At 38.3% G+C, this 27,972-nt stretch overlaps 11 protein-coding genes and 1 long non-coding RNA gene across 21 annotated transcripts; 5 read left to right on the top strand and 7 right to left on the bottom strand.

The window, feature by feature from the left end:
* The first annotated feature begins 34 nt into the window (after nt 1-34).
* Nucleotides 35-2,256, top strand: LOC105701223 (zinc finger protein 845). The gene is made up of 3 exons (XM_012427786.1): nt 35-317; nt 378-503; nt 585-2,256. The coding sequence occupies exons 1-3, from the start codon at nt 156-158 to the stop codon at nt 2,199-2,201; spliced, it is 1,905 nt and encodes a 634-aa protein (XP_012283209.1). The 5' UTR covers nt 35-155; the 3' UTR covers nt 2,202-2,256.
* A 168-nt stretch (nt 2,257-2,424) lies between these two features.
* LOC105701227 (ornithine aminotransferase, mitochondrial-like) lies at nt 2,425-4,348 on the bottom strand. The gene is made up of 6 exons (XM_012427795.1): nt 4,218-4,348; nt 3,735-4,134; nt 3,339-3,643; nt 3,073-3,273; nt 2,777-3,002; nt 2,425-2,704 (listed from the first exon to the last, which is right to left on the bottom strand). Exons 2-6 carry the CDS (start codon nt 4,105-4,107, stop codon nt 2,541-2,543), a joined length of 1,269 nt encoding a protein of 422 aa, XP_012283218.1. The 5' UTR covers nt 4,108-4,134; nt 4,218-4,348; the 3' UTR covers nt 2,425-2,540.
* Nucleotides 3,938-4,989, top strand: LOC105701231. Its single transcript, XR_001104190.1, has 3 exons — nt 3,938-4,078; nt 4,229-4,776; nt 4,851-4,989. It is a non-coding gene; the product is annotated as an uncharacterized LOC105701231 (long non-coding RNA).
* A 175-nt stretch (nt 4,990-5,164) lies between these two features.
* Nucleotides 5,165-7,498, bottom strand: LOC105701224 (ornithine aminotransferase, mitochondrial-like). The gene is made up of 5 exons (XM_012427787.1): nt 7,411-7,498; nt 7,186-7,346; nt 6,470-6,846; nt 5,945-6,275; nt 5,165-5,863 (listed from the first exon to the last, which is right to left on the bottom strand). The coding sequence occupies exons 3-5, from the start codon at nt 6,835-6,837 to the stop codon at nt 5,276-5,278; spliced, it is 1,287 nt and encodes a 428-aa protein (XP_012283210.1). The 5' UTR covers nt 6,838-6,846; nt 7,186-7,346; nt 7,411-7,498; the 3' UTR covers nt 5,165-5,275.
* A 320-nt stretch (nt 7,499-7,818) lies between these two features.
* LOC105701228 (cell division cycle-associated protein 7-like) lies at nt 7,819-9,578 on the top strand. Of its 3 annotated transcripts, none has more exons than XM_012427796.2 (4): nt 7,819-7,940; nt 8,023-8,430; nt 8,506-9,204; nt 9,278-9,578. In XM_012427796.2, the coding sequence occupies exons 2-4, from the start codon at nt 8,377-8,379 to the stop codon at nt 9,434-9,436; spliced, it is 912 nt and encodes a 303-aa protein (XP_012283219.1). In that variant the 5' UTR covers nt 7,819-7,940; nt 8,023-8,376; the 3' UTR covers nt 9,437-9,578. The 3 variants fall into 3 exon arrangements, with proteins under 3 accessions (XP_012283219.1, XP_023289280.1, XP_023289279.1); XM_023433512.1 differs by having other exon boundaries at nt 7,838-7,925; XM_023433511.1 differs by having other exon boundaries at nt 7,848-7,925; nt 7,990-8,430.
* On the bottom strand, nt 9,306-11,684 carry LOC105701226 (methyltransferase-like protein 25). Of its 3 annotated transcripts, none has more exons than XM_012427794.1 (5): nt 10,637-11,256; nt 10,199-10,553; nt 10,012-10,109; nt 9,796-9,943; nt 9,306-9,422 (listed from the first exon to the last, which is right to left on the bottom strand). In XM_012427794.1, the coding sequence occupies exons 1-5, from the start codon at nt 11,228-11,230 to the stop codon at nt 9,403-9,405; spliced, it is 1,215 nt and encodes a 404-aa protein (XP_012283217.1). In that variant the 5' UTR covers nt 11,231-11,256; the 3' UTR covers nt 9,306-9,402. The 3 variants fall into 3 exon arrangements, with proteins under 3 accessions (XP_012283217.1, XP_023289278.1, XP_012283216.1); XM_023433510.1 differs by lacking the exon at nt 9,306-9,422 and adding an exon at nt 11,563-11,684 and having other exon boundaries at nt 9,436-9,943; nt 10,637-11,109; XM_012427793.2 differs by lacking the exon at nt 9,306-9,422 and having other exon boundaries at nt 9,436-9,943.
* LOC105701229 lies at nt 11,248-12,311 on the bottom strand. Of its 4 annotated transcripts, none has more exons than XM_012427797.1 (2): nt 12,201-12,311; nt 11,248-11,684 (listed from the first exon to the last, which is right to left on the bottom strand). In XM_012427797.1, exon 2 carries the CDS (start codon nt 11,671-11,673, stop codon nt 11,269-11,271), a length of 405 nt encoding a protein of 134 aa, XP_012283220.1. In that variant the 5' UTR covers nt 11,674-11,684; nt 12,201-12,311; the 3' UTR covers nt 11,248-11,268. The 4 variants fall into 4 exon arrangements, with proteins under 4 accessions (XP_012283220.1, XP_012283221.1, XP_012283222.1 ...); XM_012427798.1 differs by having other exon boundaries at nt 12,116-12,203; XM_012427799.1 differs by lacking the exon at nt 12,201-12,311 and adding an exon at nt 11,978-12,044.
* A 250-nt stretch (nt 12,312-12,561) lies between these two features.
* On the top strand, nt 12,562-18,338 carry LOC105701221 (SWI/SNF complex subunit SMARCC2). The gene is made up of 10 exons (XM_012427782.2): nt 12,562-12,692; nt 13,120-13,239; nt 13,310-13,423; nt 13,519-13,883; nt 13,971-14,201; nt 14,275-14,573; nt 14,646-14,955; nt 15,057-15,814; nt 15,884-16,239; nt 16,364-18,338. The coding sequence occupies exons 1-10, from the start codon at nt 12,576-12,578 to the stop codon at nt 16,814-16,816; spliced, it is 3,123 nt and encodes a 1,040-aa protein (XP_012283205.1). The 5' UTR covers nt 12,562-12,575; the 3' UTR covers nt 16,817-18,338.
* Nucleotides 18,339-18,359: 21 nt separating this feature from the next.
* LOC105701225 lies at nt 18,360-20,606 on the bottom strand. Of its 2 annotated transcripts, none has more exons than XM_012427791.1 (5): nt 19,927-20,606; nt 19,377-19,681; nt 18,953-19,289; nt 18,683-18,888; nt 18,360-18,610 (listed from the first exon to the last, which is right to left on the bottom strand). In XM_012427791.1, exons 1-5 carry the CDS (start codon nt 20,143-20,145, stop codon nt 18,391-18,393), a joined length of 1,287 nt encoding a protein of 428 aa, XP_012283214.1. In that variant the 5' UTR covers nt 20,146-20,606; the 3' UTR covers nt 18,360-18,390. The 2 variants fall into 2 exon arrangements, with proteins under 2 accessions (XP_012283214.1, XP_012283215.1); XM_012427792.1 differs by having other exon boundaries at nt 18,493-18,620.
* Nucleotides 20,607-20,685: 79 nt separating this feature from the next.
* Nucleotides 20,686-23,800, bottom strand: LOC105701222 (protein PTCD3 homolog, mitochondrial). The gene is made up of 10 exons (XM_012427785.2): nt 23,679-23,800; nt 23,377-23,497; nt 23,099-23,296; nt 22,754-23,004; nt 22,540-22,645; nt 22,044-22,389; nt 21,755-21,960; nt 21,344-21,682; nt 21,012-21,230; nt 20,686-20,940 (listed from the first exon to the last, which is right to left on the bottom strand). Exons 1-10 carry the CDS (start codon nt 23,708-23,710, stop codon nt 20,785-20,787), a joined length of 1,974 nt encoding a protein of 657 aa, XP_012283208.1. The 5' UTR covers nt 23,711-23,800; the 3' UTR covers nt 20,686-20,784.
* Nucleotides 23,801-23,950: 150 nt separating this feature from the next.
* LOC105701386 (transcription initiation factor TFIID subunit 13) lies at nt 23,951-26,081 on the top strand. Of its 2 annotated transcripts, XM_012428101.1 has the most exons (4): nt 23,951-24,074; nt 24,233-24,470; nt 24,546-24,647; nt 25,972-26,081. In XM_012428101.1, the coding sequence occupies exons 1-4, from the start codon at nt 24,048-24,050 to the stop codon at nt 25,974-25,976; spliced, it is 372 nt and encodes a 123-aa protein (XP_012283524.1). In that variant the 5' UTR covers nt 23,951-24,047; the 3' UTR covers nt 25,977-26,081. The 2 variants fall into 2 exon arrangements, with proteins under 2 accessions (XP_012283524.1, XP_012283523.1); XM_012428100.2 differs by lacking the exon at nt 25,972-26,081 and having other exon boundaries at nt 24,546-25,392.
* LOC105701385 (protoporphyrinogen oxidase) lies at nt 25,438-27,938 on the bottom strand. The gene is made up of 2 exons (XM_012428099.1): nt 26,386-27,938; nt 25,438-26,256 (listed from the first exon to the last, which is right to left on the bottom strand). The coding sequence occupies exons 1-2, from the start codon at nt 27,511-27,513 to the stop codon at nt 25,927-25,929; spliced, it is 1,458 nt and encodes a 485-aa protein (XP_012283522.1). The 5' UTR covers nt 27,514-27,938; the 3' UTR covers nt 25,438-25,926.
* Between the last annotated feature and the right edge of the window lie 34 nt (nt 27,939-27,972).

The raw sequence follows: 27,972 nt of genomic DNA, 5'->3' as shown, positions 1-27,972 counted from the left end.
GGGCAGCACAGGATGCAATTGCACGACCCTGCCCGTGAGTAATCTCCTAACTCATCTCTGTTTCAAAACCGATATTTTTCTGTGCGCAGTGTGCGACATTTTCAACGAATATTTCAAGAAACATGTATAACATTATTTAATACTGTAAATATCAGATGTTAAATATGTTTATAGTAACGAAAGAAATTGACAGTGAAAACATTAGTAAATTATGTCGAACGTGTCTGAGGGAAGATGGGGAGAAAATGATTTGTTTATTTATGGGGCCTGCCGGTTCCTCTTTAGCAGCTAAACTACGTTCTTTATCCTGTTTAGAGGTTAGTATTAAACAGTTTTTAATATTTATTACAGTCATATTATAGTGAGTGTATTTTCAGGTCTGGCAAGGTGATGGGTTGCCAGAGAAAATGTGCGATCGATGCGTAACCCGAGCTGAATCAGCCCTCCTGTATAGAGAACAATGTCGAGCAGCCGATAGAGCCCTGAGACAAGCTGCACTAAAGGTAATTATTTCATTGCTATTAATTAGTTGGGACGTTCTTAACAAACCATGATGTTATATCGCTAACAATAGATGAAATAAGGTTTCAGGCTTGACATCATATACAACGGTATCTGGGTGTAAACTATATCAGCAGGACGAAGGATTTGTCCCGATTCATAACTCACAAACAACTTTGAAATGTATCGAATGTGGTGCAGTATTTATGAATTATCAAGAACTCTGTATACACAATAAGGTTCATGTACCTTTTACTCAGGATAGTTCTCCGACGCAGCACATGCATATAGTTGAGTCTCAATCCTCTTATCTGAACCTTAGTCAAATTTCGGACAATGCAGTGTCCGAAGGACATATACCTTTAATCGTTAAGCCGAGAACATTATCTATAGATAATGAAAACCCCAACAGAGCTGCCTGTGCATTGCATTGCTCATTATGCAATCATACCTTTACTAATAGAACTCAATTAATAAGTCACAATTTCACACATAGTACCGACAATGTAGATACCCCACATGATGACGAAAATGTAGAGATCGGAGAAGAATCAAATCCAATTGCACGTAATTTAAGTTATGACAGATGCATCGGACACTCCATGGAAACATCTATCCAGAATTTATCATATCCTAGATCGTCCTCGAATAACGACGATGAGATACAGAATTTAAATTATTCTGAAAGTGTTATCGTAAGTGCAGAACACGTAAACATTCCTAATCCTGTGCAAAATCTGGGATTGCATTCGAAGAAGGAATTATCTACCTCCCAAGACTTATCCTTTTCTAAACTTCCTGACAAGAGTAAACATTTACAAAATGGAATCAAGTGTGACGGCAATCCCATTAATGAAAATTTAAAAATTGACCAGGTTTTAAATACAAATACAACTGCAAAATTAAAGAAATATAAATGTGACACTTGCTACAAATCATTTTCTCAAAAGTCTAAGCTATCGAGTCATCAGTTGTCGCACACTGGTCAGCGACCCTTTAAATGTACCAGTTGTGACAAAGCATATTCATCAAAAAGTAAACTTAATGCGCACAGAAAATTGCACAGCAACACAAATGTTCATCGATGCATAGTATGCAATAAGACTTTTCCATATCCATCATATCTAACAGAGCACGCAAAAATACATAACAATAATGTGAATGAAGAACGTGATTCCACGCAAAGCAACAGTTTTGAATGCAATATTTGCAACAAACGTTACCGCCTTGCGAAGAACTTGAAAGCTCACTTAAAATTTCACACCGGCGAAGGCTTGGTGCAATGCGAAATCTGCGACAAACAATTTAATAAGAAATATAATTTAAAGGTGCACCTCCAAATGCACAAACCGACAAATTTACACAAATGCGAATTTTGTAACAAAACTTTTATCCAGAAGGGAAATCTCGTGGAACACTTGAGGATTCATACGAAAGTAAAGCCTTTTAAGTGTAAACAATGCGATAAAAGTTTTTCACAATCCAGTCATTTAAAGAGTCACGAAGCTTCCCACGAATTAGAGAGGCGACATCAATGTAGACTTTGTGGAAGACGCTTTAAACTGGCAAGCCATTTAAAAAGGCATTTAAACGTACACGCGGTGTTAAAAACATTTAAGTGCGACCAATGCAATCAATTATTTTCCCAAGCCTTCAGCTTGAAGAGACACTCGAAAAGGCATAACGAATCTCATACCTAAGAAAATAGACTACCAATTATTTGATACTTGTAAATAGAAATAACTGTGCGGCGTGTAATTATTTATTAAGTCACTGAAATAGGCAATTGTAATTATTAACGTGCCTTATAATTGTACGAATCCAAGTGAAGGTAATATACGCTTTCAATAATTAATCACGAGATGCATTTTTATTTCAGCTGCACATGCATCTGGATCCAGTGAAATAAATCCTGCACATGCGTTCGTTAAAGTCTCTTATATTAGAAGGTAATTTAAAACATTACAGTTAATATTCCCATACTTTGGTGCTTTGAATACTTTCATATATCGTATAATAAAAATATTACAAATTAATTGTTACATTTTTCGTAGGGTAGTCGTAAGGATATTCAAGCCCTCTCTTAACTGCTCTTCGGTGATCGTAAGTGGAGGCGATATTCTGATAATTTGACCATGAGCTGGTCTCGTCAATAATCCAGCGTCTCTCAATTTAAGACAGATATCCCAGCCTTCTGCGAATTCTGCAACATAAGAATCGTTTTACTTTTCTGCCCAGGTTTTAATTATTCATTAGCATGGCGGAAAAATATTACCCTTGTTAATAACGAGACCGGCTAACAGACCACGGCCTCGAAATTCGGTAGCGATGTCCTTTGGTAATTTTCCCAATTCTTCTTTCAGGACGTCCCCTAGTTTTCTGGCATTTTCCGCAAGGTTCTCTTCTTCTAAAATCTTTACCGCTTCCAATGCTACTGTACAGGCGAGAGGACTTCCTCCAAAAGTGCTTCCATGGGTTCCCGTTTGCAAGCAAAGCATTACCTGGCGACATCACCGGACTTTCAGTAGGAGGAATTTAATTAACAATTTTTTTATGTTAATTCTAGCCTACCGCATCATCAGCCAAAACTCCAGAGACAGGATACATTCCTCCTGACAGAGCTTTTCCAAGGACTAAAATATCTGGCCTTTGGTTTTCATGATCCACCGCCAATCTGGCTCCTGTTCTGCAAAGCCCGGTTTGAACCTCATCGGCGATCCAAAGAACATTATACTTTGTACAAAGCTCTCTAACTCCCTTCAGATACCCTTCCTGTAAGTATTACATGTTTTTAATTCTCAATTGTAGAGCCGAAAACATGACCGAATTAATTTCACCTTAGGAACGATAACTCCAGCCTCGCCTTGGATCGGTTCGACCATGAACGCACAAACGGTGGGGTCTTCCTTGAACTTCTCCTCCAGAGCTTTCAAGTCGTCGTAAGGGACCTTATCGAAACGTGGCACGTATGGTCCGAAATCCGTGTAGCAATTTGGATCCGTGGATGCAGAGATCGCGGCTAATGAGCGACCCCAAAAATTACCTTTTGCGAATACGATTGTGGCCTTTCCACTGGGCACCTTCTTCACTCTGTACGCCCAGCGCCTTGAAATCTTCAACGCGGTGTCACCAGCTTCGACGCCTGTTTAAAAAAATAATTTAGACAATCTGAACGGTAAGTCTCATCGAGCATGACTTCCGTTATCAATGGATATATTAAAGGAAAATTTTACCCGTGTTCATAGGCAAAAATCTGTCCCAACCCAGGAGCTTCGTCAAGTATTCCGCCAGCTCGCCATGTTGAACCGTGAAGAAGGCCCTAGACGTGTGCGTAAGTTTTCCCGCTTGATCTCGCATGGCCTTGACTAAACGTGGGTGGCAATGGCCTTGATTCATCGTCGAGAATCCTGCCAGGAAGTCGAGGTACCTTTTGCCATCGATGTCCCATAGAAAGGCACCCTCCCCTTTGGCGAGAACCACCGGCAAGGGCTTGAAATGTATCCCTCCGTACTTCTCGTCCCGATTTATAATTTCCTGACTACTCAGGAGCCTCTTCACCTCCGCCTCCCTCATTACGGTAAGGATTTGCTTTCTTATCGACTGCATGATGCTTAATTATTACCGGGCTTGATTCTGTATAAACAATATATGTAAGTATATTTTTTTATGCGAACGTAGAATCGTCGAAATTAAATGCAATTATTTATGCGTCTTACACTTTTCGCAGGGTCGAAGAGGTCGATGGAACGAGGTGGAGATCTTCATCAAGCGACTTTTAATAAATATCTGATGGAAAGATCCCTGATTGCTTTTATTTATACCGTGGAGGTACGGACCGGCATTGTTTGCTCTCTTTGTTTTTGTACACAAGACGTATCAAGCCATGACAACAATAAACGTCTTCTGCAACAAGTCTGAAAGCTTGGGATGACAAACTCCTCTGAGCCACTGCAAACGCCACATGGCAAATAAACCTCGGCGGTATTTACCTGCAGCGATTACTGTCGATTATTAATTTCACTTAACAAAATTCCTCCACTGACGAAAATCTCACCGTGACTAAGAGCACACTTTGGTTTTCGTTAACACAGCGATTAAATTCTATGTTTCCCTGGATACGTCCCTGGGGTCACTTTTGCAGGCTTAACTTCTATTTGACGATTCCCTCGACTGTTGGAGATATGCATTTCGCTTTGCTTATAGTAAACAAAGATAATTCACGGCTCCCTTTGCAGTCGAAGAAAGTCACCTAAAGATACGGACACTGGCGCCGAGGTAATAAACTCCAAGTCTACGGAATTGCAGAAAACATCCCGATTCAAATTTAATGTGCATCTTGTGATATCAAGGTTTCCTAAATTTACCGATTGTGCAATCTACAACGTTATCAATCGTGTGGCGAGATATCAATGAATCGACTGAACCGACATTTTATCGGAGAGGTGATATCCGAAGTGAAAATTATCAGGCAATTGGATGACAGCATGTTGGATATTTTTTAAACGATCTCTTAATTTAGATTAGTGTATATTAAAGTTCGCCTGGTACCAATTTACAATATCTTGTCAGTCCTGATTGACTTATCAAAATGACGGCCGCGCTTGCACGTAGGTAAATATCTTTTACATCTAGAAATAGTTGAAGATTATACAAAGACTATAACTGAAACGTGAACGTAGAAAAATATTTATTGTCTCCAGAACTCCAGTCAGACGTGGAAAGAATGAAATGATACAATATTAAAATGAGCCGGCGTCATTAATTAATTCTTTTTTTAATTGTTTAGGATGACTTTGGATATGATGTCGGTGCATTCTTTAATCTGCGGTTCGGTGATTACCAGCGGAGGAGCAAGTCTGATGATGTGTCCATGCGTAGGCTTGGCCAGCAAGCCTTCGTCTCTCAATTTCAAGCATATATCCATGGCATCTATCTCCTTGTTGATCACGATCGCGTTAAGAAGACCTTTCCCACGAGCCAGAGTTACCACGTCTCTCGGCAACTTATTCAATTCATCTCGAAGGATCTTGCCGAGCTTCTCGGCATTTTCCGCAAGCTTCTCCTCCTCGAGAACTTTCAGCGCCTCCATGGCGACTCTACATCCAAGAGGATTCCCTCCATACGTGGAGCCATGCTCTCCGGGCTTAATGCAAAGCATGACCGGGTCGTCGGCCAATATCCCTGACACGGGAAAGAAACCACCCGATAAAGCCTTTCCCAAGATCAGGATATCCGGTCGCACGCCTTCGTGATCTACGGCCAGACGTTTCCCGGTTCTGCAAAGACCGGTCTGGACCTCATCCGCTATCCAGAGAACGTTGTGCTTCGTGCAGAGATCCCGGACCCCTTTCAGGTACCCTTCCTAAGAATTCATTTTTGTTACGAATGTGATAATTATATATAATCAGCAGCACAGCCTTAATCATCCGTTAGAAAAAATTACCTGAGGCACGACGACTCCAGCCTCTCCTTGAATAGGCTCTACCATGAAGGCACACACATGTGGATCCGCCAAAATTTTATCCAAAGCAGGAAGATCGTCGTAGGGAATTAATTCGAATCCTGGCATGAAAGGACCGAAGCCGGAATAACTGGACGGATCGGTACTCGAGGACACCGCACTCATGGTCCTTCCCCAGAAGTTCCCCTCCGCGAAGACGATCTTCGCCTTATTGTCGGGAATTCCCTTGCTAGTGTAGCCCCATTTTCGAGCCAACTTGCAGGCCGTCTCCCCGCCTTCGACTCCCGTGTTCATTGGCAGCCATTTGTCGTATCTAGGAAATATTAATATAAATGATACACTGCATTGCTGTAGCTGATTTTGTTCATGACGTCGGCATTCATCTCAGCCATGGTATCAAGCCTGATAATATTGTCGAATAGCGCGATCGTGATCGCCGATTGTATTAATCTATTTTTTATCCGGAAATAGGAGGTTCGTATCGTTCGAATGCTATCATGTACCCACCCGAACAGCTTCGTGATAAATTCCTCGAACTCTCCCAGAGCGTCAGAGTAAAACGCTCGCGAAGTCAACGTGAGGTTCTTGGCTTGGTTCACCAATGCTTTGTAGATCCTCGGATGGCAATGACCCTGATTGACGGCAGAATAAGCGCTGAGAAAGTCGTAGTATCTTTTGCCTTCGACGTCCCACATGAATACTCCCTCGGCCTTGTTAATTGCCACTGGCAATGGGTGATAATTATGGGCGCCGTACTTGTCCTCTCGGGAAAATACTTCTTGGGATGTAAGGCCTCTTGAAAATTGCACTCGCAGCGTTTTCGCCTCTCTGCGAGGCTTGATCGATCTTGAAATTAATCTGGCTAAGGGTGCCATGTTGACTGTTTGTAAAAAGGAAAAGGTACACTTATCAGTCCACGTTTTACCATACGGTCGGAAATATGAAACTGAATTTTTATTTACTTTAATGGTAAGTGCGCTATCCGAAATTAATTCCACGGCTTGTTTCAGGTCGGTGTTCAACCGATAAGGAGCTGGATTTATAAACGATGGGAGATTAAATAACCGCCTCTGCACATTTATCTCGGGAGCCTTGAACTTCGCGTCAGTCGTGTAATTTACATTCATATCGTAAGTTGTAGGTTTGATATCGGCTAGGCTATATTAACTCCTTAATCGTGGATAATCCCTTAATTGTAAGATTTAATTATCCATGGCACGTACCTTGGCTCAGCCTATGTCGAAAGTCTCCCAGGAAATCCTGACGAGCGCACTCGAGGTGTAGACAATTGTCAAGTGAACGAAACTAGACTGACCGAGGACTTGGGTCGTCTTCGACTTTATCATTTATCATTGAGCCGAGCAGAACCAATAAATCGCCTTCGCTAGAACGGAGAGATACCGGCTTACCGACTCTCCAATACGATCGCTTATTGTTAGGTCACTCACGAGTCGTCCCAGCGATAAGGAAGCCGCAGTTGTCAATGAGTTGATGGATAATTCCGGGTAATCACCAAACCCAGAAAATGAAAAGATATGGGAAAGAGCGTTTCGGTTGCGATGCGGTTCCCTTGGACATTTCTGGAGAATAACTTCGCTTCCAGATACCTGAAAGAGAGGGGGGCCATTTTTAAAAACAGGTATTTTAAGAAGAGTGTGCCGCCATACTATTATTTATAGGACGTGGAATATTCCTTGCGACTCGTTTTTGGACCTTGACCTGAAAATCGTTCAAGTTCTTATTGGAACTTCTTTGCGGTAATTTCTTCTGTCACGGCATGCTGAATTTTTACATTTCCTTCTATTTAGGTGATTTTCGAAACTCACGGGCTTATCGTTAAATGTCACCCAAGTAAACTGACGTTCTATCTACAATCATGATAAGATTAGCTGCGAGCCGTCTCGGAGTTATTAGCTTCTTACATGGAGTACAATTGCTTCTTACTCATGACGGGTATTTATATGTATGTGTACGCATCGTAAGTATTTCAAATGTTTTTTTTTTTTGTGACCCACCATTGATTTCAGACATCTTATACTTACACGTTGTACTACTCACAGAGATTACTATGAGACTGGCTGTGGAATTGTTTCGTTTCTTGATGTTATTACATGACATAAAATGATGCAAGTACTTTTCGATGGATTTTAATAATATATGCGCCTGCCGAGATGCAACCTAATGGACTCTTTTGACCAAGGGGACATATACAATCCGGGGCTTTTTAAAGGCAGAAATACAGACATCTCATCCCTTCGAACTCCGAAGATGCCGGAAGTGGTCCAAACTGGTGGAAGGGAGGGTTACCGGCTTTTGTTGGAAATTTTTGAATTTCCACCAGTTACCGCGTCATCTAACCTGTCGATAAGTGAATTAAAGCCAAAGGAAACCATCTCTTTTTCACTGAAGTTGATATGAGTGACTATGAAGCTCTTCGACAGAAAAATATTGAGGAAAGGAATGCGCTTGTGAGTATAATGTCGAGTTAAATGTTCCTAACCTATAACAATGAGTTTCACTGAAACGCTTGTTTTTGTCCACAGTTTGCAGAGTTCTTTCAAAATTTAAAGAAAGAGACCAACGAGGTGCAAAAAGAGGATGAAACTAACAAAAGTAATTTACAATTAGAGAATGACGAAAACCTCCCTCCGAGAAAGAGACGCAGGAAGAGCAAAGATGACGAAGGTACTTTCAAGTCTGCTGGTGTTCGTATTCAATTTCGTAAACGGTATAATACAAGAAGTAAGGCTCGTGAATCAAGGAACGATGCTTCCGATGCTTACAATAGCTCGGATGACGAACAGGAAAGCCGATCGGGCAGAAAGAGAAAAAAGCTTCAAATTTTGTTTCCTTGGGCGAAACCATTCGAACGTACCATACAGTTGATGACGCTCAGTTTTCCAGATCAAGAGGATCAAAATACTAGTTCTGAAAGTGATGATATTTTCATAGGAAGCAATAGAAGTTCGAGTACAAATGTAACACGGTCAACTTATGATCCAGAAAGTATACCTTCGCCTGATGAGATTACGGAAGAAATGTTAGAAAATGTAGCACAGAAAAGCTCTGGTAAAACATATTCTAAAATAAATGGTTCGAGTTGCCATCAGTGTAGACAAAAGACATTGGATACGAAAACGGTATGCCGGTCCGGGGAATGCATAGGTGTCAGAGGGCAATTCTGTGGGCCTTGTTTACGTGGCAGATATGGCGAAAGTGCTGTGGATGCTTTAAAAGATCCTGTATGTTTAATGGTGCTATTTATCACATTTAAATCATATTTTAAACACATTTTTATATAAGTTTTCATTCCAGAATTGGATTTGCCCACCTTGCCGAGGATTGTGTAATTGTAGCATCTGCAGAACTAGAAATGGGCAACGACCAACAGGGATTTTAGCACCCACTGTACAAGAAGAAGGATTTTCATCCGTTATGGATTATTTGCAAGTAGCTGAAACTGACAACCCATAATTCATGGATAATTTATTAGGTATTATGCAGTATTACTTAAGACATTCCTGTTCAAGTTTTATTAGAATACTGTCTCGAAGATATTTCTATAATTATCAGTGTTTCATGATTGCCAATAAAAACTTGAAAGTTTAACATTTTACATATTTTAACCAATTTCTATGTACAGTACTCCAAATTTTATATAGACTATATCTCACAACTGACTTTATTAGTGAAAATAAATTTGTACATTTTGTACTTTGCTTATTTCAATTTGCCGTATCTCCAAAATTATTTTAATGCAATTATTGCGTAACATCTTGGAGATAGAACAGGATTGAAGAGCTGCACTATTGCAGCTTTGGAGCACTGCTTACTTTGTTGCAAGTATATTACCCTCTCCAGCTGTATGGCAGCTTCTAGGACAGAACCCATGTACACTCTCAGCAATTGGAAAATGTTCATTTTCCATTCTAATTCTATGTAATTTGTATATAGATCTTCTAATTCCTTCTCCGATGGAATCTGTGAACAAGCTTGTATCAAGAAAGTGGTACAATATAATTTCAACATATTCGAAAAATTGTAAATACCTCTTCCGAGTGAATCCCAATTTTTTTCAAAGCCCAGATTGCATAAGTTGGAAAATTTTTCAAAGGCGCACCGCGACCTATTCTGATTTCAGATTTTCCTGGTGGGATTTTTAAAGTAACTGTTTTTAATTTCCATTCTATACATGACAAATATATGCTAAGAAATACGGAAGAATATTTCATTTACCCATTGATTGTAGAAGGACCTGTAATACCGCTCTGTAAAACAGCGATGGAGAGAGAGATTCTTCCTTCTTGGAGATTCTTTCCATCGATTGTTGAGCAAGCATTCTTGCATTTTTGGAAAATTCATACTGACCGTTAAGGCATTCTTGAGTTAAGTGATAGCAGCATGATACCACACAAAGACTTTTAATTTGTTCTGAATTTATAAAAGTCCTTAAAATGGCCAGTGACAGAGATCCACACGTATGTAATCCAGTCAGTATCACATTACTCCATTGTTCATAATTAGGACAATTCTCTTTTATTAGTTTAAAGTAGTCTGTGTTTTCATTGACATGATGTACTAAATAATGTACCTAAAATAAAATGAAAGGTCTGAACACATTAAAAATATTATTTTTAGCACGCTAATATTATATTTATAATTTTTCAGACATACTAATGACGTAGATTGGGCATTTTTCTTTCTCATTAATTGTTGGCGCTTTAATGACCCATTATGACAAGTTTTGGAAGAATCGATGGCCAAGACAGGAATTCCATAATTTTCTGATATATATGTTGATAAATATCCTTTTCCTGCTCCAATGTCTATTACAATACTTGAATTCAACTGTGAGAGCTTTGAAATAATTCCAGCAAGAATTTCAACTTCGTGTCTTTTTTTATTTTTCATGAATTCAAATTTTCCTTTATTATTGTTCCCTTCATTTGGATGTAATTTAATATTACAGTGATCCGACAAAAATGCTGGTATGTCTTTCAGTTCCAATAGGAATGGACATGCATCCATAGCTAATGACTTTGCACATTTAAGAAAATTGTGCAATTCGGTACCGATGTCATCTTGCATGCGTTTATTTTTTAAATAGTTAGTGAGTTTGGTTTCTTGCAGTTGTAGCCGTAATTTTTCTGGTAAACATTTTTCCCATAAATTGTCTGTTATAAAGTCAACTAAATGGCAGTCTACTAAGTTTTGATGTTCACGAAGGAAGCTCAATACTTTCTGAAAGTGGTCCACATACTCATTCATTTTACACAATTCTGGGAAAAGTAGATTAAAATATCAAACTAAAAGTCAAGTTTATCAGTATCAGGATATGTCGCATTTATTTTTGCTAAAGAACAAAATTTAATATATTGAAATTTAATATTTTCAAAAATGTTTAATATGTCGAGGGTATCGCTATTAAATTTAGGAAAATTATTAATCTCTTCTAGCAACTTTTTTGCTAGACAAGTAACTTTGTCAGGAAGATGTTTTGTCAGCAAACATAATTCAATGATCCCACTGTAATAGCCGAGTTGAGCAGCCAATGTGCTTCCTCTGTGGTAACCAAGATGATATCCATCAATTATACGAACTCGTCCAACTTTATAACCTTCTTCGTACCCAGATCTTTCTGCTATGTCTTCAGCAAATAATAAATTATCAAATGCCTCATTTATATCTATGTCTTCTTTTGTACTGGACATCACTGTGCCACCTAAAAGATTACAAAAATATCATTTATCAAACTGTATTTAAATATTATTTAATTTATTCTCAATCATAGTATCAATATATTGGCTTTTACTTCAATAAAATTTATTTGTGTGGCATGTTTGCCAGATTCTTTCTATATCGGAGTAGAAGTTAAATATAGTATGATTATAATTTTACGTACACCCTGTATAGGCGGGATAATGCGAATAAATCATGCATGAGCAATTTTGTATATGTAGTAAACTTAAAAATGAATCGTGAACATAAAAAACATTGAAATATTGAAATAATAACCTTCAACAATTCCGAGACTTTATAAAGTTGAAAGGTAAAAATTTAATGAACTCTCGGCACGGTTTTACAATAGCTTCAATGTTTTCACCAGTATGTAGAAAATGAGTCAGTATATACATAAAAATCATGAATCCTAACCTTAAAGTTATTTCCCCAAGTTTAATTTAAATACCGATAAGTTCCACCGAACTTGTATCGCAATTAAGAGAATAAAACTACTTACGATAGGATTCTCTCACGTATTACTCTAAAATCAAAAAATTCCTTCTGACGTTTTTAGACGACCGTTGAGGTTAGGTTAGCGCATTATGTTGGCCAAGCTCTTCGATTGCCGCCATCTTCACGTCTAACCCCACCGCCACATTTTTCAGGAAAAGCGACTAGTGGTTCTGCCAGTTTGACTCCGAGTAATTATTTATAATAATTCTCTAAACCTCTTGCAAAATAAAATATTTAAAAAGGCCAGAATATTTAACCGTACTTTGACAGCAGAGGCGGTAAATGGACTCGGCCAACTTCAGAGGCGTGTAATGTTTGCGATCGGCGCGGCGTTGTCCAGTGGCGTTCTTGACGGTTTTTGAGTGAAAATTTCCTGAAAATGCTCTCTCTAGGCCCGAAAAAGGACGGCGGACCGAACGTTAAGTTCTTTGAGTCCGCTGAGATTCTCGCACAGCTCGATGGAGTTAAACAGTGGCTTCTGAAAAACTGCAAAAAGGTACGTGGAAACCCGGCGTCTAACGCTGAAATTTGATGCCTTCCTGTCGCATTGGATATTTGTTCTACCCAACGCTTAATTTTAAGGCTTTATGTTATCCTATAAATGTGCTTTTTTTACATTTTCGAGGGCTTATTTTCTGTCCACGTACTGATAACCTTAATTCTACCACTACAGATGAATTTGGTCAATAATTTAGCAGCCCGCAGGTCCTTCGATTTTACCATACTGTATACTGTTTTGTACTCCTTGAACAGTATTTAATATATTTTCAATTGAATCATGTAATATTTGATGCAGTTTTGTATATCTCAAATCACAAATAATTTTATATTTATAAAATAGAGGTCATACTTTACAAGCGACTATTACCATTCTCCCCAGATCAGTTTTTTATAATTTTTGTTTCCTGCTTCATGTATTTCAGTATGTACAAACGGATCCACCAACCAATAAGAGTTTATCCACTTTAATTATACAACTACTACAGTTTCAAGAAGATAATCTGGGAAAGAATGTTGCGAAACCTCCGATGACGAGACTTCCTGTATGTAATGCAGTATAAATAAAGAATTAAACATTTCCAGAGCTGTGATTAAAATATTGTTACTTTTTAGGTGAAATGCTTCCTAGACTTTAAGCCTGGAGGAGGCTTATGTCAAATTTTAGCAACTGCCTATCGATTTAAGCATGAACAAGGGTGGCGACGATTTGATTTCCCAGTTGGCAAAGTAAGATGTATTATAATCTATACGATATAATCTTCAAGACTTTTCTTAATTATTAAAGCGGATCTGTTTATAATCTATGGCTTACCAAATTTCAGTCAGGTACACGAATGGACCGTGTTGTAGAAATGTTAATGGCGGCAGAACGTTCATTAATCCAAAATCGATGTATGACCGTACCTTGTATCCATGTGAAGTCCGATGTTGACAAAGCAACTGCTACAAAAGTAAAAGAAGCAATTCGCCGACATCAAGGAACAGTAGCGGAAAATGAAGCAGATGCAACGCATATTATTTATCCACTAGTAGACCCTATGGAGGAGGAATATGCACGACCTTGCATGCGACGAGATAGATCTGTTTTGCTTCATTGGTATTACTTTCCTGATAGTTACGACTCATGGACGAGCCTCGATCTTCCATGGGATTTCCCAGAAGGCAATATTGCTAACGCCAGTCCAAGGTATCGATTTTATTAACAAAATATGGTGATATCATTGATTCCATCCAGTATATTAACTCTTAATTTTATTTCATTTATTTCTTTAAGAGCTACGTACAAAGTATCGGCTACCTGGGCATTGGATCTTGATCAGTACAATGAATGGATGAATGAAGAAGATTACGAAGTGGATGAAAGTGGTCAAAAGAAAGTTCATAAATTCAGACTTTCCGTGGAAGATCTTATGGCCCAACCATCTCATCCACCGCCTTCAGCTGCAAAGAAACAGAAAAGAAAAAGGTCTCCAAGTCCTTTACCAAAACTTGGAAAGCGAAAGAGGTAAAAATGACCACCTTTGAATTTTCTCATGTAAACTTGCTTTCGGTTGATCTAACTTTTGTTATTTGTACAGTGGAAGAGGACCATCAGGAGTTCAGGGTACGTCTTCATCATCGTCGTCATCTGCAACTCCTAAAAAGTCTCGTGCCGCAGGAGAAGAAGAAGAAGATCTGACACAAGGAATGGAAGATCCACCGGCAGAGCCAAGAATTGTAGAGGTTGTCGCAACTCCTACAAATGCACCTCTTGCCGGTCAAGGTAGTGGTTCTACGGGAAGTACCTCTTTAACATCTACAGGGAGTAAGAAGCAAGACAGCGAACTACAACCACTTAAGTCTGGAAATATGGCTGACTTGGATGAACCATTAGAAGGTACGTTATATAGGTCTTACTTATAATGAATGATTTTTAGCAATCGTAATCTAAAATTTGTCATTATTCCAGGTGACAAAGGCAGTGCACAAGGGAATCAAGATAGAGAAGAAAGGGATACGAGTAAAGAAAGAGGGGAAGGAGGAAAAGGAGACGAACCAGAGGATAATGTCACGGAACAAACTCATCACATTGTTGTGCCAAGTTATTCGGCTTGGTTCGACTACAATTCGATACACACCATTGAAAAACGTGCTCTTTCCGAATTCTTCAATGGCAAAAACAAATCTAAAACTCCAGAGATTTATCTAGCTTATAGAAATTTTATGATCGATACGTACAGATTGAATCCTACGGAGTACATCACTTCGACAGCCTGCAGGTAGACGTTCTTAGAATAATTACCCAGATACCATAGTTATTTTAAGTAATGCAGTAAAAATAATCTTACAATTTATGTTAACAATTCGGAATATTTTTTAGGCGCAATTTGGCTGGCGATGTTTGTGCAATTATGCGCGTCCATGCATTTTTGGAGCAGTGGGGTTTGATTAATTATCAAGTAGACGCAGAGTCTAGACCAACTCCTATGGGTCCTCCACCAACATCACATTTCCATGTTTTGTCCGATACTCCATCTGGTCTAGCACCGGTTAATCCAAACCCACCGAAGACTCCTCAGCCATCCGCAGCGAAGACTTTACTAGATCTGGAAAAGAAACCAAGTGCACCGAATATTCTTGCACCCGAGGAAAAGAGCGCAGCTGGACCGATGGCAAACTTTGGCCTAAAGATCGATCAGTATTCAAGGAAGCCAGCCGTCCTGAAAAATAAACAAGCAGCTGGAGCCACTCGAGATTGGACGGAACAAGAGACTCTCTTGTTATTGGAAGGTCTAGAGCTTCATAAAGATGATTGGAATAAAGTGTGCGAACATGTTGGCTCGAGGACACAAGATGAGTGCATTTTGCATTTCTTACGATTACCAATCGAAGACCCATACCTCGAAGAAGGTGGACCGGAAGGCTTGGGCCCATTGGCCTACCAACCAATTCCTTTCTCGAAAGCTGGAAACCCTGTTATGAGTACTGTGGCTTTCCTCGCTTCTGTCGTGGATCCTCGAGTCGCAGCAAGTGCAGCGAAAGCAGCCATGGAAGAGTTCGCAGCTATTAAAGATCAAGTACCTACTATTCTACTGGACCAACATTTAAGGAACGTTCAAGCTAGCGCTAATTCTGACGGTAATAATTGCCACTTTGTACGTTTAGGGTAATTTATTTTTGGATAATAATCTAATTTTCCGCTAACAGGGAAATTTGACCCAGCGGCTGGTCTGGCTGAATCTGGAATTGCGGGGACGGGATCACCGGAAATGCCGGAAGATCCTGCGGCATCTGCAGCTCCGAGCACTGGTCCTTCGACGGCAGCTACCTCGCCGCATTCTGTGTCGGCAGCGGAAGCTAAGAAAGAAGAACAGCCGGAGAAACCAAAGGAAAGCCCGGAGAACCCGCAACCCCCGCAGACTCCGAAGAAGGAAGACACTGCGGACGGAGAGAGGGAACAGCCGGAAAAGATGGAAGTCGATTTGAAGGAAAGCGAAGGCGAAACCAAGCCTAAAGTGACAGACGGGGCAGAGGACACGGAAGCGAAAGAGAAGAAGGAGAAGGTTCAATTTATTCTGAATTTATTCGTACATTTGCGGTGCTTGACATCCGATCTTGAAATTCGAATCTGTATACATATAAGTTAGTAAGGTTAATTATATTAAGCGTTAATAATTTATTATTCAGGTGGTGAAAGATGCCCAGCTGCAGTCAGCGGCGGCAGCAGCCTTGGCCGCTGCGGCAGTCAAGGCGAAGCATTTAGCGGCTGTGGAAGAGCGCAAGATAAAATCCTTGGTTGCTCTTCTGGTGGAAACCCAGATGAAGAAGTTAGAGATCAAGCTCCGACATTTCGAGGAACTGGAGACTACGATGGAACGGGAACGCGAGGGACTCGAGTACCAAAGGCAACAGCTGATCACGGAGAGGCAACAGTTCCACTTGGAGCAGCTCAAGGCTGCCGAATTTAGGGCTAGGCAGCAGGCTCATCAACGACTCGCCCAGGAACAACAGCAGCAGCAACAGCAGAATCAACAGCATCCTCCTTGGCAACCGAGTGCCCAACAGCAACAGCAGCAACCTCCGAGTCCTCAGGCTCAAGCCCAACAACCTCCACCGCACACTCCTCCTCAACAGGCGTAAAACTTTATCGTGGTTTATTTGTGTACAGAGCAACTTCTGTGGTGCCCGCACAGGACGTTCCGTAATGGTTGCACGAGATTCTCAGAGGCAACCCGCGCTTCGTACCGATCAGCTGAGAGATACATTTTTCGGGGAATCTTGGAAAAAGGTGATCTAGAATGCCGCAGTCCGTCAGTATTTCTTTTAGGATTTGTACAAGGGAAAAACTAACGACAGTTTTCTTGGCGAGTGTTTCTTTTGCTTCAACAACTGCGTATAAAATGAGTACTAGAGCTAGGCCGGTTTTTTTGCACATAGACGGTAAAGGCGCCTCGAAGTAATGGACGTTCCTTGTTCGTCAAATCTATACGAATACATTTTTTGTTCCATCATATTTTTTACGAAGCCGTGTCATAGACAAATATACCGCCGATGAGAAGTGTATTCCTGAACGAGGAATGGACATTCCTGCGGGGAACTTCTACAAGGAGGCAACACATTAATTTGAGCGTATTGCCCGACATCGATAGGTGGTGTTAATATAAAGGAATATTTGCTTTTGCTTCGAGTATCAGTATATTTTTTACATAGTATTTTCCTCGGGGTACAGGAGATTTATGTATACTAAATTAAAAATTGCAAATACTATGAGGCATTTGCTAATACTGAAAGGAAAAGTATATTTGTTTCTATTAATACTGTCCAGTGAAATGTAGAAATACATTGATTTAATTTTGTAAGAATGTTGTGCTGCAGAGATAGTAATAGTATCGATAAGAACACGGCTCTACATTTTTGATAGATCGACTGATGAAGTTCTGACCGCCTGTTCCTCTTTCGATCGCTATAAGAACATCTCGCGAAGGATGCGGAAAGTAGCGATCAATGTTCCGGCTGTACAAAGGTGAGACGGTTCCACGAACATGACAGGGATCATTTTTAAATTAATCCTCAGCAATTAAAATTAACTCCGGGATTCGACAGAAGGAAACGAGCGATTATTTCCTTCGGGCATGTATTTATAAGAGCCCGTTTCGAGGATATCCAAAGGGCTGCAACGTCTCATTTAATTATTGTCCAGGCTTTTGTGTAACATCCTAAGGGAGACTAAGTCTTTCTTCGGATAAACGGAGGGCGTTTAAAAGACCAATGGCTACTGTAAAACCTCCGTTTCCTTAGGCACAGTGTATTATTCCATTATTAGTAGGTTTAGAATTTCTTATAAAAATCAACGAGAGAGAAAGAGAGAGAGAGAGAGCATTAAATAAGGGTGGATTTTATTGTAATGATTCAACTTTAAAGAGCTGAAAGAGATAGCGTTCATGCTCGGCGTTACACGTAACTCTGGATCGCGTTTCGACCTACATCCACAGACCTTGCGTCCTCATTATAATTCACGTATTGTAACCGACTCATGTTCTTTGTGTACAATACACTATTACGAAAGTAAAACGTCCGATTACTCGCCGGAATTTCTCCAAACGCGTTGTCGCTCTTCTCGGTATCCTAAGGCGATGATTAATATTAGGCTCGCGATCATGTTCTTTTACTTTATACTCCAAAATCCTGTATTTCATTGTTACGGGAAATTCCAACTAAAGGGCACTATTTTGAATCAATTCCAACACTAGATCAGTCATCAGACGAGAACATTCGGCACCTCCCGGAGGAGGAGCTCGAGTTTTACAATTTTCATTCGCCTCGGCACCTTCGTACAAATCTGGAGCTTTGTCGCTATCACACGTACTGATAGGCAGAACGTCCAGAGCTAGACCCAATCCGAATCGACCACATCGGCGCATCTCCTCGTCCAGTCTGTAATCACCTTTCAATTAATCGGATATTCATTTTAATTCATGCTTCATTTTAGGAGAACCGCCGACTTACACTTTCCACAAGGCAGAAGGATCTCTTGGAGGCTCTTTCGGGTCAAGCGTTTGCAGGGCTGACATCAGATACGAATGGTAATGCTTCAATAACTGGATCATGTTGTCCTGTCTTACTTTGCCGGTTGTGCAACAGTACAATAGATTTACTAGATCAAGGGCCAGAGAACTTGCGCGAGATATTTGAAAGTCCACCAGGTAAACGTCCTGTGGAAAGGTGGTAATTAAAATGTATTCGTGTATGAATATTAACTCAATGCCGTCCACTTACTTCCAAAGTGTCCGTACTCGAGGCTCGTGGGTCCCGGAAAAGGATGTTATTCGTCCAGCAATCTCCATGACAAAATACGGTGAGTGGGCCTTGAGCTGCGGCTAATTCGCTCATGGTGCGGAAAAACGTATTTTCGTTGAGGAAATCTTTTAACTTTTGTATCACTTCTTCTTTGTTAGACTCCATGCGGACTGCCAATTCTCCGGAAACCATCGCAATGGCATTATTTGCGGCTACTCGGTAGTATTGTCTGTACCAGTCCTCGTTTTCCATTCGAAAAAGGGTCTCCTCGACGCCGTCGCCGCCTTTTTTTGATAGTCCTTCGAATTCCTCGGGTCTGCCGCGGTGGAAATGATTAATACAATTTGTGTGGAATTTACGTTGCTATTGAATGCAACGCCAGGTAGTTATTTATAAATCTTACCTTAATTCTCGTAGCGTCAAGCTGAGGGCGTGGAAACCGGCAAGAGCTTTCAGAACGAGCTTCAGATTGTCCAGCTCTAAACCTTTCCGCCTGTCGACCATTTGGAAACCTCGTTCTCTTAAATCTTCCATGGCTATTAGATTGTCCCTTGCTATGTAGATCTTGGCTACTCCTTTGAACACACTTTTTCCTCCTACCTGCAGTTTATCCAAAGCAGGCCACACGTGGGTATAAAATGCCACTTCGTTCCTGAAGAGCACTTCACTTTTGTACGCCTCTCTACGTTCCCTGGATTGTGGCAAGACCTTAAAAAAAAAAAATTAAGTATATTAACGAGTTGAGCTATGAGACAAGTTTTTCAGTTTTCTCATTTGCAACGCATTCTATGTAATTCTTCACCCTTGATCTTGCAGCAAGAATCTGTTAAATGAGCTTTGAATGTCTCTGTATACGTACGTCTGCATTTACCGTTGCAGCAGTGGTAGACGATTGAATTGATTGAATTGATTGACGTAGGGGCTACCGAATGAACTGTACTAATTAGTAATACCTTGTAAATGATAGAACGCTCGCAAGGGACCGATTCTCCAGTTTTTAAATGCTTAACACCTTTCGCTCGGATCCGATATAGCATAGAAGTGTAATTGTCTCCTCTTCCGGATCCTGGCTCTTCCTGTAAATTTGTGATTTCCACGTCGGATTCGTTCGTGGCTATGAGCTGGCGTACCATGTCCAGAGTCAAATGTGTAATCTCTCCTGTATGTTCCATTTCTTAGCTGCTTTTTTGTCTTTTCTTAATGTTGTTTCTCGGTTGTTGCACTGACGCCGCTCCTCGACTTCCTTATTGTAGACCGAAGGTGTACCTGGGGTTCTCTCGGTGCAACCACACAATACACTGGGGAGATACGATGTTTCACGGTGTAATGCAGGAAATGAGCGTTTGCCTGACAGGGGACCTCAGCCTCCCACCGTTCTGAAACTTAATTCACTGATCGTTCCAATAAAACTCAAGGGACAAGGACATTGATATGTGTCAATCATCGGTGCAATTTACATTCTTCGATGGGGAGGGCGCTCGTTCGAGGGACCTGGGTTCAATTATGTGTTACAGTAATATTTTACCATGGTCATCGTGCGCCTCAAATGGAATCTGGAACAATGGCTTACGATTGAATTTCTTAAAGCCATAACCAATGGACGACGCATTTATATTGATGCATCTGCCTCGCTACAAAGAATATAAAATAATTTTATTCGATACTCTGAAATGAATAAAAGGTAATCACTTGTACTTAAGACCGTTGCAGACTTATCGGATTACTCAGAGATATTTAATGTTGGGTCACTGACATGCGAAGTATTAAATAAATCTCTATGTATGTATGTACAAAGAAGCAATCACAGTTTATTAAATAAGTGTGTGTGAAATCTCAAATATATCTTTCCCGAACCAATTAATTAACTTATTTTTCTCTGTCGAGTTTAATGGTAACGTATGACAGATTTTCTTTGCGAGCATATTTGTGTTATCATATCCCACTTTAACTGCATATTCCAATAAGAGCTGAAATTTGAAAACCTTAGTTAAAAATACAGTTCAACAGCTAAGGACGCAGAACAAAAAATTACACTTACGAAACACTCCTTTATGTACCCTTCGTTGATACAGGTAAGAAGCATCTCTTCGAAAGCATCGTCTGGTAAAGTACCTGTTGTAATGCTCTCTTCCGTTGTCACATAGGCTATTAGCTCTATCATCTTTTCAAACTGATCCCCACGTATTAAAAGTTGAGTTACACATGCAAACACTGCGATAGGCCAATTTATGGTTTGCAATAGTTTCGAATTTTTTTCCTGAAAAAATACCCATTTTATTTTAAAGAAAAATTTATTTCTATATAATCTAAATGGAGTTCTCTTTTGTTTAATCAAAACTATGAAAATTTGGTTAATAAGATGTTACAAACCTGAAAGTATGTCCAAACAGTCCAAGCAATTTCAGCAAATTGTTGGTTCAGTGGAGATGTTTTTTCGGGACGACATTCAACACTCATCAGTCTTAATATCTGAAGTACTAAAGTGTCCCTGTCAAGAAAATTAAACATCACCATATGGGACCATAATAATGGTATCAATGATTGTCCAATGTCTGGTGAGTTACTCTGAACTGCATTCAATATATTAGTAAAAACAGATGACTCTGGGATGTAAATAGTTGGCACCAATGTATTGTATATCTCCATGAATCGTTCAAATGTTTCTGTTACCAGCAATGAGTTCATGTAATTACGATAGTAAGAGCCCTCCTGCAAATAAAATATTCATATTATTTCAATATACGACCAACTAGCAAATGTAACAATGTATTCTGTTATTACCATTCCAGCATTTCCAATAAAATTGTAATTGTCATCTTTCATTAGCAAGTCATGTATCGATGCAGTAATACTTCGATCTTGGAAATATTCCTTTGCCACTTTCATTGCAGTTGAAAAAAATAAGATATCTTGCGGATCTTGTGGAGTCAAGTCTTGCGTTCTTGCTTCTTTTATAATTTCTACTAAGATGTTGCTTATAGTTCCCTCTATATTTATAATTTAATGAGTTGTAGAAAAAATAATACGAAGTTGGGTAGAATATTTTTAAACAAAGAAATGAATTTCTTACTAGGTTGGTAGAACGCTTGTAGAACGTAATAGTAGGATGCTAAACTTGGCTTAATACCAATATTTTTAAACTCTGTTAATAGCTTTCTGACAAGGTCCTTGGATAGTTTCTGTGAATATGTAGTTGATGCAGCAGTAACAACTTTTAAAGCGGCATTCAATGTTCTAACATTAGGTTTAATTCCATTTGTATTAATTTCTTTTAACATTTCCCAAAGTAGCTCTTTTCGCTCTTCCATAATATATTTAAAGTTTGGTATCGTTGCTATTAAATAATTGTAAGTGGTGATACTCAAAGGGATATTTTTTTCTTTGCACTCTGCATATAAATCCCATGTTGTCATAACCTGTCAATTAGCAAAAATAAAATCATTCATTACATATATTTCAAGAGAACAATTTCACTTTTGTATTAAAAGAACTTGTGATCCCTTTAATATAATTGTGGATATGTGACTTCTGTATGATCATTAATACCAAAGTGTAATGAGAAGTACCTGAAGATATTTGGCGGTCCCAGAAATCAAAGTATTGTAAGCGAGTGCACGTGTTTCTTCCTGTCTTTTTAAAAATGTAAATAATTGTTGTATTATTTCGTTGTCCCTAAAATTATATGTTGAAATTATAATGGAGCAAATAAATACCAGATATATACTGCATGTTATCAGGAAATTAAGGCTTTGATATGATTATGTAATGATGCAAACTTACTTCCAGAGAACTACATTTTTCTGTGCATATTGAAACCAACGTTCCTCATGTAACTCATTACTTTGTGGGTCTGTTGAGTTATAAAAACAAAGTAATTCTAGAAGAGCCTGTTTACCCGTTGTTGATATTTCCCCTTCTAATAATTCATAAATCTTAATCGCATCGGTGACTCTTCCATGATTTATTGCACTTAGTAAAGCATCTTCTGTAGCATCATTTTTATTGTCATAAACAGCTCGTGGAGCAAATGCCTAAAAAGTACATACCAATGATAAGATGGCATATATTTATTATATGTTCCCAAAATTATGACAAAACTTCTTTAAAAATGGAACAAGTAATTACCTCTATTTTAGGTTCTGATAATCTATGTTGAAAAAGATCAGCATGCTCTTGAAGAATCCACATAGCAGCTTTTCTACCTGATTCTTTTGCTAGAGCGTATCTACGTTTTGAATTAATTGATAAGGGTGTAAAGTATGGATCATCGTGAAACTTATAATGAGCAGCCGTTGAATCATGTGAAATCGTGTGTGATAAGGCCTATAGCATGGAAATAAAATAATATATATTAATCGTCCACATACATAATGATACATATTTAAATATATACTATTACATACTCTTAAAATATCAGTCGGTCCTCTTTCTTTTTTGTGTGGAATCACAATCTCTGGGTTCGGTGAAGCAGAAGTGGATGTAGCCGTTGATTGCAATCGTACGATCATACGGAACACCGCATTCCTACAATTGTGAGAATATTAACAAATCATTTGTAATTAGCTATTTCACCAGAAACATTAACATGAAATCATTACGAGTTGCAGTCAGATATTAGAAAAATTATCTTGCAAATGTAAGATGTTGAAAATCAAATACTAGCTTCAGTTAACGATGTCAGGCAAAGAAAACTGTCGTTACATACCTATTGATCAACCACCCGTTTAGCAAATTCATTTTTATAGTGTTATTGCAAAAATTCAATTCTTCAGTTACCGCAATCCATAACAGTGTATGTGTATGTACGACGCCGAAAGAGGTTATTTTTGTAAATTCTGCACTGAACTAGATAGTCAACTTAGGTCGATTAAATGTGTCAAGAATATTTCTTAAAGGTTCCTAAACGCCACGTGAGGGCACTGCTTATAACAGAGCATTGCGCACATGAATTCTTATCATAAGTTCGTCCTCTTAGTCTCTAATACTCTTTGGTTTAAAATATTTGACAATAATTTGACAATTGTTAAGAATTTTATTTTTCAGAGCAGAAAACCAACAAGTTTTCTTTTTCCTAATGGCCGCAGAGGAAGGTTTTGAGCAGGTACATATTTGACAATTAATCAGAATATATTTATCATGATATTGCCTTTTATGGAATCAAAGATACAGCTAAAGAAAATATTGAAAACTTACATGACTTAACCTATAATTAGAGAATGGAGTAATATTTTTATAAATGTATTCGTGAAATTTTTGCAGTTCGAGGATGAAGAGGCAGAGATTCCAATTGGAGGAACCTTGCCAGGTGGTAGGAAACGGCTTTTTTCCAAAGAATTACGCTGTATGATGTATGGTTTCGGAGATGATCAGAATCCTTATACGGAGAGTGTCGATTTGTTGGAGGACTTGGTAATAGAATTCATCACTGAAATGACCCACAGAGCTATGGAGATTGGACGTACTGGACGGGTACAAGTTGAAGACATCGTTTTCTTAGGTAATCATTTTTAAGCTGCGTATTAAAGTAACATTTTAAGAAGGTATCTTACGATTCTGTAATTTTGTATGTTAGTCAGGAAAGATGCAAGGAAGTATGCGAGAGTCAAAGATCTGCTTACAATGAACGAAGAGCTAAAGAAGGCCAGAAAGGCATTTGATGAAGTAAAGTATGCAGGTACCGTTAGTCAGTAATTAATCATAACCAGACTATGTAATTCCAGTAAAGGGATGATTTTTAAAATTTATGTTTAGGTAGTTTTGACTTCGTAAATAATATTCAAGATGTATACACTTCTACTTTATAAAATTATCAAAGAACAGACTTTATTTCCTGGGATTACAAAGTATCATTAGTTTGATTGATTTGAGTGAATCTATTAAAAATATGAATTTTTGTTGCTTTATACGCTTAGTTTCTAAACGTTTTGTATTAATTTACATAGTTAAATAGGAAGATCTACAGGAATGAAATGTTGCACTTTTATTTTTTATGCAAAAGTGAATGCAAATCAGTTAACTATCTTTGAATGAAGTAGCAAAATTATAATAGTTTATAGGTTTTTATTATTCATTATAGTGGAATGTATATATGACAGTATTGTTGCTTTATTTAACATTCCATTTTTTGAATTATGTTATCAGTGAAAAGCATTCAGAAGCATTAGTTGAATTATCATATAAATTGAAGTATCTATGCGTTTGTAAAAAAAACCCTGATTGTGATCGAATATAGGAATGATTTAATTGTATTTATTTAGACATGTCTGTTGCAATTTAGTAGGGATTTTCAGTTAAAATGTAGGTTATTTGTATTTCGTAGAATGCAGTGAATTGCATCTTTTGACAATAACTGCCCATTATATCCGAAGAATTTTTATTGATTCAATAATGTAATTAAAATAAAAACCCAAGAACTTGTACATAAAAATGCATCCTCTATGTTACCGCAATAATCCTATGGTACGTCAATATACAGTTTATTTTATTTATAATATAATGAATTTTATACATTATTGAAGGTGAACTTCAATCACAATATGTATTCCTTATGTACAACTGTAAATGTAAAAAACTGTTAGTATCATTTTTAAGGTATTACTTAGCCTATTCCTTTTATAACATTGACAAATTTTTTTCAGCATGTCAACTGAAGCATGTGTAGATTAAAAAAAAGATACTGTTAGGGGAACAGCAATAGAAAAATCTAAATGTGTCTATATTTTTCTGCCGATCTTTTTTTTTTTTAACAAAAAATACCGAATATTAAGTATTCATAGAGTGCTGTTTGGCGCTCTTTATTACTTAATCTAATGCACATGAAGATTTTTCTTTCAGTTCTCATTTGTGTCTTGATTTGGCTTTTGCATTATACTGGTAATTTGAAGTAATGGAAATCAGTTTTTTTTACTTTATGAAGCGATGACAAGTTTTATGCTCAAAAGGAAACATAATTATTATGAGAAACAGACACTATCAGACACGGCTTGTTTTGCTGACAGAATAACGTCATTAATTCCAACACCTTGATAAGAGGATCCACACAACGCTAAAGGAATTCCATGCGCAGAGATGTAATTGGTGATACGCTTAAGTCGCTGAACATGGCCCACAATGTGCTGTGGAATGCAGTCCTGCAAAATGGCTACATTGAATTCTACCGGATCGTCGGGAATTTGCAAAATGGATTTTAAATGCTCGACTGCGACCGATAGTAAATGATCTTTGGATGGAGACTTTCCAAAGTACTCTTCAAACCATGCTCCTCCCATCATCACTGTCATCACCTGTACAATTAAACATTTAAATTACGTATCACCCATTAACAATGGACTAGATAGGATCGACAGTGAATAACATTGGACATAAGTTTATGTTGAATACTGTAGTTGAAGAAAATAATATAAATTACAAACCGTTGATGATCCATCAGAAGATAAGCAAGAATCAAAAATTATTCCTAATATTGGAAGTTTCTCTTTCGGAGGAACTAAAAGTCCAAAAGCTTGCAATGATAATGGATGACCTGAAAACTGTAGATTTACAACAGCTACTGTAACTGTAGGTATAGCTTCTAATTCTCTTGCCAACTGTGGATGCTGCCGATGCAACAAACTTGCTAATTTTTTTGCAGGAAGACTAGAGATAACTCGTGAATATTCTTTTGTTTCTCCATTCACTACCAGTTCGACACGGTTTGGCTTAAATGTAACTTTCTCACACTTGTGATCTATAAGGATGTCTCCTCCTCGGAGTCGTACATTGCTGGCAAGTTTTTTTGGAAATTCTTCTAGCCCTTCTTTAAATGCTACAATAGCCCACTTTTCAGCTTTAGCGATATCTGCAGTTCTTTCTCTCTTGTTTAATCTTTCTGACTGTGTGACAGTATTGGTATTTGATTCATTCTCTTCATTTGATCTTGTAAATATCTCTTTCAATTTTTTTTTTACGATACCCTTAATTATTGAACCATGTTGCTGTTCTAACTCAAATATAGTACGTAATAGGAAATTTACACTAATTTGACGTGCATCCCCCGCACAGATTCCACATAATACGGGGCTAATCACTTTATCAGCTACGTCTTTACTCATTTTCCTTTCTATAAAATTATAGATACTTTCATCACCTCTGACATTCCTTTCAGCTTTCAAATCGTTCCTTATCATCTGGATTATAGGCATATCAAAGAACTTCTTGCCTATCAGTAAATCCTGCAAAACGGTAGCTGCACGGCATAATTTATTATCCACGAAAAACATTTTATTTTTTATTGCAGGGTGATTTCTTTTTATAGAAAAAATCTGATCCGTCAAATCCAATCGATCGATTAAGTCTAAAGTATTTTTTCCACCGATACCAGCAAGTCTTATAGTTCTTGGACCTTCTTCAAAAGATGCTCCACTTTTGGACTTTCGTGTACGAATCCAACCACCGAGGCGATTGGAAGCCTCAAATAATATGACAGGACCAATCTTTGGATTGTTCAATGCATAGTAAGCAGCAGACAAACCCGCTATACCTCCTCCCAATATCGCAGTCATGATGGCTTGAAAAATGAATTTACTGTATAATTTTAAATCATTTAACAGTTTGCATCCTTCATACCATTTTTTGTACGTTGCTTTATTTACAGTATATATCTTATATAATTGAATCTATTTCTTTTATTATATTGTAAACTATAATACAAACACAGTAATATAAGAACTAATCAGTTATACTTTGAACATAAATTATGAATAAGTTTCTCGATTAATAAAAATTATCATGATGTATTGGATAAGAACGTGTTTATATTAAGCTTCATTTTGAAGATAATACAAGAATCACATTCGTAATTCACTGTCCAGGTATCGTTTGCCGATTGTTAAGGAATAATGACAAGCAATTATTTACTAGTTACACAATTATGGTTAAGGTTGGATCTATCAATTCTAGTTTTATCAAAGATGTGGAACAATTTCAAAATGTGCGGAATTTGTCAAATTCTCTGCTGGCAT

Source organism: Orussus abietinus, unplaced genomic scaffold (genome assembly GCF_000612105.2).
Source record: "Orussus abietinus isolate OABI.00-Male unplaced genomic scaffold, Oabi_2.0 scaffold5, whole genome shotgun sequence".
Lineage (NCBI taxonomy): Eukaryota > Metazoa > Arthropoda > Insecta > Hymenoptera > Orussidae > Orussus > Orussus abietinus.
Note: the sequence above shows the minus strand (reverse complement) of the source record. Positions and strands in the feature narration are given on the sequence as shown.